The 6,000-nt window shown below is 48.5% G+C and overlaps 1 protein-coding gene across 1 annotated transcript; it reads left to right on the forward strand.

The window, feature by feature from the left end:
- Window positions 1–690: 690 nt before the first annotated feature.
- On the forward strand, window positions 691–5,677 carry LOC140265117 (olfactory receptor 14J1-like). Its single transcript, XM_072360999.1, has 2 exons — window positions 691–1,195; window positions 5,232–5,677. Exons 1-2 carry the CDS (start codon window positions 691–693, stop codon window positions 5,675–5,677), a joined length of 951 nt encoding a protein of 316 aa, XP_072217100.1.
- The last annotated feature ends 323 nt before the right edge of the window (window positions 5,678–6,000 follow it).

Raw genomic sequence — 6,000 nt, forward strand, 5'->3', positions numbered from 1 at the left:
CTGCAAAACAGACTCTTTCTGAGGGTACTTTGCAAGAGGAGAGCCAAGGCAGGGATATTTCCATTTCCGGTTCTGAGGGAAGGCAAAAAAGACTGGGGGCATAAATCTCAAAAAGGGATGTCTAATTTAAACACAGCTCTGAGGCTCACAAATATTTTGTCAATCCATTGGTTGTTCTCTGAAAAGTCATAGAACAAGGTGAAAACAGAGGTTTGCTTGTTTTTTTGTTTTTCATTATTTTTGTTTTGTTTTGTTTTTTTTTGAACAGTCACACAGAATGTGCTTTCAGCCTCACCTTCCTAAAAGGATACAACCAGTTTAACTTATCGTCCTTTTCTGCAGACATTTATAGTCCGCATGTCCTGCAAACAGTCTGATTTCTCTAAGTCAGTTTGAAGTGCACCGAGGCTGGGGCTGGGATCTCAAAGAGCAGCTGGAATAAAGAGGAAAATATCCAGGAGGCTGGAATGTGATTAGGAAATGAGAAGAAATTAAGAGCTCCCTAATCTTCTACTCCTTCAGGTATGGTGAATCTCATGAAAAATAAATTCAAATTCTGGACTTAAATGAACATTTTCCAAAGGCAAAGGAGAACTTTTATAGTATATGAGAAGGATTATCACTGAGAATGGTTTGGACTTGTCATTATCTTCTGCACTCTGAGCAGGACTCCAAGCCCAGGAACAGCAGATGCCCAACAGCAGCTCCATCAGCGAGTTCCTCCTGCTGCCGTTGGCAGACACGCGGCAGCTGCAGCTCCTGCACTTCTGGCTCTTGCTGGGCATCTACCTGGCTGCCCTCCTGGGCAACGGCCTCATCAGCACAGCCGTAGCCTGCGACCGCCGCCTGCACACCCCCATGTACTTCTTCCTGCTCAACCTGGCCCTCCTCGACCTGGGCTGCATCTCCACCACTCTCCCCAAAGCCATGGCCAACGCCCTCTGGGACACCAGGGCCATCTCCTACGCAGGATGTGCTGCACAGCTCTTTTGCTTTGTCTTCTTCATGTCAGCAGAGTTTTCCCTTCTCACCATCATGTCCTATGACCGCTACGTTGCCATCTGCAAGCCCCTGCACTACGGGACCTTAATGGACAGAAGAGCTTGTGCCACCATGGCAGCAGCTGCCTGGGGTGCTGGGGTTCTCTGTTCCATACTGCACACTGCCAGTACGTTTTCACTGCCTCTCTGCCAAGGCAATGTTGTCAACCAGTTTTTCTGTGAGATCCCCCAGATCCTCAGGCTCTCCTGCTCAGCCTTCTACCTCAGGGAAGCTGTGTTTCTCATTTTTACTATCAGTTTAGGCTTTGGCTGCTTTGTTTTCATAGTTGTGTCCTATGTGAAGATCTTCATGGCCGTGCTGAAGATGCCATCTGAGCAGGGAAGGCACAAAGCCTTCTCCACGTGCCTCCCTCATTTGGCCGTGCTCTCCCTGCTTGTCAGCACTGCACTTTTTGCCTACCTGAAGCCCCCCTCCATTGTCTCACCACTGCTGGATCAGACAGTGTCAGTTCTGTACACAGTGGTACCTCCAACACTGAACCCTATTATCTACAGCATGAGGAACAGGGAGATCAAGCACGCTCTCAGAAAGGTGTTGCAATATGAACTATTTCAGCTTCAATAAAGCGCACACCTTTCTCACATGATTCCCAGTGATGCGTCTTTATGTTTTAAGCATCTTTGATTGTTTGATTGTGTGGGATATAGCAACCCGCAAAGAAAATGTTATCGAACATATAAATAAATATTTATTTGTCGTCTTTCCTACCAGATTTCCATTTTCTCACTCTGAGAGCTCGTGTAAGCAGTGAACCGTATTTCCTAAATAAGTTAAGAGATAAATAAGAAGCTTTCAAAAAAGACTTTTCCTTATCTCTTTGCTCTTCCTGCTTATTCTCGGCCTGGGGGAGGTACAGCCACGGACAGCAGCACAACGTGCTCTTTTCAATCCTGCTCTCTTTACACTGCCAAGTGCTCTCAAGTCCTCTCATTTGCCCACGCCTGAAGGTCTTGTGTGTCTCACGACAGTCCTGTTGTCTCTACAGCAGCACTCTGGGGCTGCAGTCAGTAGCCGGCAATATGAACGGCTGTGTCAGAGCTGGTCTCCTTGCTGGCACTGCCATAACAAGAGGGCCCCTTCAGAGCAGGACCAGAGAAATGGAGGCCTCTTCCAGAGCTGGTGTAAGAAATAAACCTCAGGAGCTGCTCCCTGAGAAGACCTCGAGATCTTCTGGTGCTCTTCACTGAGTGACAGGGACAATTTCAAGTGTCCCAAGGAGATCCGTAAGAGACTCAGGACAGTGCTGTGGTTTAAAATTTTTAGGTATGCATATTTTTAGATATGCATAGGTACTAATGCGTATGCATACCTGTTTGCAAGTCCGGGACCTTTTGCAGGGGTCTTAACAGCCGCAGGGTTCACTGTAGGAGCTGAAGTGGCTGTCGGGCTGTTGCAGGGTCTGGAGAGCTCACTGCTAGAGCTGAAATCACCACAGGAACTGTGACTGCAGTTGGAGCTGCCACTGGGCTCATTGGAGGGGTTGGAGCGACCACAGGGTTGTACCTGCTGGCACAGTGCACCTCCCTTGGCAGGAATTTGCTTCATTTTCATATCGCAATACTTGGAACAGCTACAGGACCTGTAGCAGGAGTGACTGCAGAGCTCATTATGGGGGGTGGAGTGACAGCGGGATCTGTCCAGAACTTGGAGCAACCACAGGGCATGTAGCAAAACCTTGAAGCTGCTGCAGTGTCTGTGCCAGGAGTTGCAGAGGCTGCAGCACTGTCAGCAGATCCAGCTCTCTTCCCCTTGAGGATGCTGAAGAGTGTTGAACACAGCTCAGTAGGTGTGGGGCAGGCCCTGGCACACTGCAGTCATCTGTGCCTCTATGGGATTACCAGGGCCACAGCAGACCTTCCCCCATATTCTACCAAGTTCTCAGAATCCTGCAGTTGTTCAGAGATGAAGTTCCAAAGCCCTGGAGGTGCCCACGGCTCCAGGCAGCTGCCCAGACCATCCCGCACCCCCTGCCATGCAGAGCTGTCTCACCTTGGGGCAGATCTCTCAGTGACATTTTTGATTAATTGTTTAATCTGAGACATAACCTGAAACACATTAACGACATGTATCAATGGGAGCGTGTATGTTTGAGCTTCCCATGGATAGTCAAAATCCTCAGGAGCTATTGGAACTAGCTCTGGAGCTCCAGGGAAAGAAGAAGTGAGAGGGAGGCTGAGGGACTGCTGGAAAGTGTCCTCCTTTCTCTCCTCCATAGCCAGACTCCCTGAAAAGACAAAGTATAGGGTGTAATTACTGATCATATCAACAATATTCCTTCCAAAACCCAAAGATGACTGTAGAGCTGAATGTGCACAGAACTTCACTTTGTCAGCTGCCATTTTATCGTGATATAAACCAAGGTCAAACAGCATAGCAAAATAAATACCCGAATCCAGCCCCCAGAGTTGACAAACAATGCAGCAGGGAAAGCAAGCATCAAGCAAGGAGCTGTGCAATGCAGCTTCATGAGAAGACACAACAAGTTCCACAAATAAGGAAACAATCAGCATCATGGCCAGCAATTCTGCAGCTCATACAAAGCTCTGTGTTAACTCGCTCTGGACAGATGTGCTGTTATCTCAACCCTTGGAGCACCACATCGGGCACCAAAATGATGGTGGTGCATTAACTCAACATGTGGCTTAGCAGCACACAGTGCTTTGTGCACTGCCCACTTCCCAGTGGGATGGGGAAGGGAACAAGGGGGAAAAAAAGTACAACTTGTGAGTTGAAATGAAGCTATTTACTAAGAGAGATGAAAGGAGAGGTGTAATCGTCATGACCATATACCCAGATATATAGGGTATAGTACATTACAACTGATTCACACGCACATGCACAGCATCACCAGAGTGATGCCCATCTGGCTCCTGAGCAGCAGAAGAGAGTGAAATGATCTCCCACCCCTTTCAATACTCCTTCTGCTTGTTGACAGATGGTGAGGAACATCCCTTTGGCCACTTTAAGACAGCTGTCCTCAGTCTGTTCCCCCCAGTTCCTTGAGCACTCCACTGACCATGGCACTGGCTCTGGACAACACTGCTTAGCAGCAGCTGTAAACATCAGAGTGTTATCAATGTTTTTCTCCTAGAACCAAAACACTGCACCATAGCAGACAGTCTGAAGAAAACAATGCCATCCCAGCTGTAACTCAGACACCTGCCTGTCCCCCTCCTCTTGATCTTCCTGGTAAGGAAGCAAGGAACAGAATCTGCTGCTCTCCTCTTTGAGCCCTTTCCATCAGTTCTCAGCTGGCTCCTCTGCCATCCCCAGGCAGAGCTCAGTGCACTCTCACAGATGGCAGCAGCCTTTCCTCATCTTCCTTGGCCACCCGTCAGAAAGAGTCCGTACCACATTTGCTACAGTCCAGAGGTGGGAACCATCCCACAGTGTCTCCGTGAGCCAAACCAGACCCTAGGCCTGCAAATGCACAGAGATTTGGAGCTCACTGAGTGAATGTCTGTGGTCTTCTCATTGGTGTAAAGACTCTTCAGAAAGCATTCCATTCCAGAAGCATGATTTGATTTAGCCTGGCTGGGCCTCATATCTACACCGTTGTACTGGTGTTCTTAAGGTGGCATGCAAGTACGAGACCCATTCTGGGGCTCACAGTTGTCCAGTGAGCACTGACACTACCAAGGCATGGCTTTCCTGAAGGTCCTCAGCTGCATTTGTTGGCTGGCTGGGGGTGCGTTGGAGGCCCCACGGAAATGCCATTCAAACGTGAGCCCAGAACAAAGAAAGGTGTCACCAGTGAGAGAATGAAGGTGTGTCACAGCTTTCAAATGCCTTAAGCTTTGCAATAGGCTGCGACCGCCGACTGCACACCCCCATGTACTTCTTTCTTCTCAACCTGGCCCTCCTCGACCTGGGCTGCATCTCCACCACTCTCCCCAAAGCCATGGCCAACGCCCTCTGGGACACCAGGGCCATCTCCTACGCAGGATGTGCTGCACAGCTCTTTTTCTTTGCATTCTTCATCTCAGCAGAGTTTTCCCTTCTCACCATCATGTCCTATGACCGCTACGTTGCCATCTGCAAGCCCCTGCACTACAGGACCCTGATGGACAGCAGAGCTTGTGCCACCATGGCAGCAGCTGCCTGGGGCACTGGGGTTCTCTGTTCTGTGCTGCACACTGCCAGTATGTTTTCACTGCCTCTCTGCCAAGGCAATGTTGTCAACCAGTTTTTCTGTGAAATCCCACAGATCCTCAAGCTCTCCTGCTCTGGCTCCTACTTCAGGGAAGTTGTGTTTCTCATTTTTAGTATCTGTTTATGTTTGGGCTGCTTTGTTTTCATAGTGGTATCCTATGTGCAGATCTTCCTTGCCGTGCTGAGGATGCCCCCTGAGCAGGGACGGCACCAAGCCTTCTCCATGTGTCTCCCTCACCTGGCCGTGCTCTCACTGCTTGTCAGTACTGCCCTATTTGCCTACCTGAAGCTCCCCTCCATCTCCTCTCCATCCACGGACCTGATGGTGCCAGTCCTGTACTCAGTGGCGCCTCCCGTTTTGAACCCCCTCATCTACAGCATGAGGAACAAGGATTTGAAGGGTGCAGTGAGGAACGTGATGACCAAATGTGTTTTAGAAGCAGTGAACTGCACATCTTTTTGAATTCATGACTTGTATTGTGCTTTTTACTGAATCAAACTCTCCTTTTCGTATGTTTTGTGCAATTTTATAAGTGTAATTTTTTTATTTTTTTTTTAAATACCATAATGTTTTTCACTAAAATCTCATTTTTGTAACAAGTTCTTATTCAGCTTTTACCTTTGTAGCATAGCCCAGATACACTGTACATTATGAACTAGGCTCTCCTTGAACCTTAACAAAATTAAGGACATGCAGTGACTCTCTCTGTCCTGCATCTTCTGAGACATTTCTGGAGCTGTTGGGGTCGGATGTTTTCAGAAACTTATAATCCAGGGGGAAGCACA

This window comes from Excalfactoria chinensis, unplaced genomic scaffold (assembly GCF_039878825.1).
Source record: "Excalfactoria chinensis isolate bCotChi1 unplaced genomic scaffold, bCotChi1.hap2 Scaffold_68, whole genome shotgun sequence".
Classification (NCBI taxonomy): Eukaryota; Metazoa; Chordata; class Aves; order Galliformes; family Phasianidae; genus Excalfactoria; species Excalfactoria chinensis.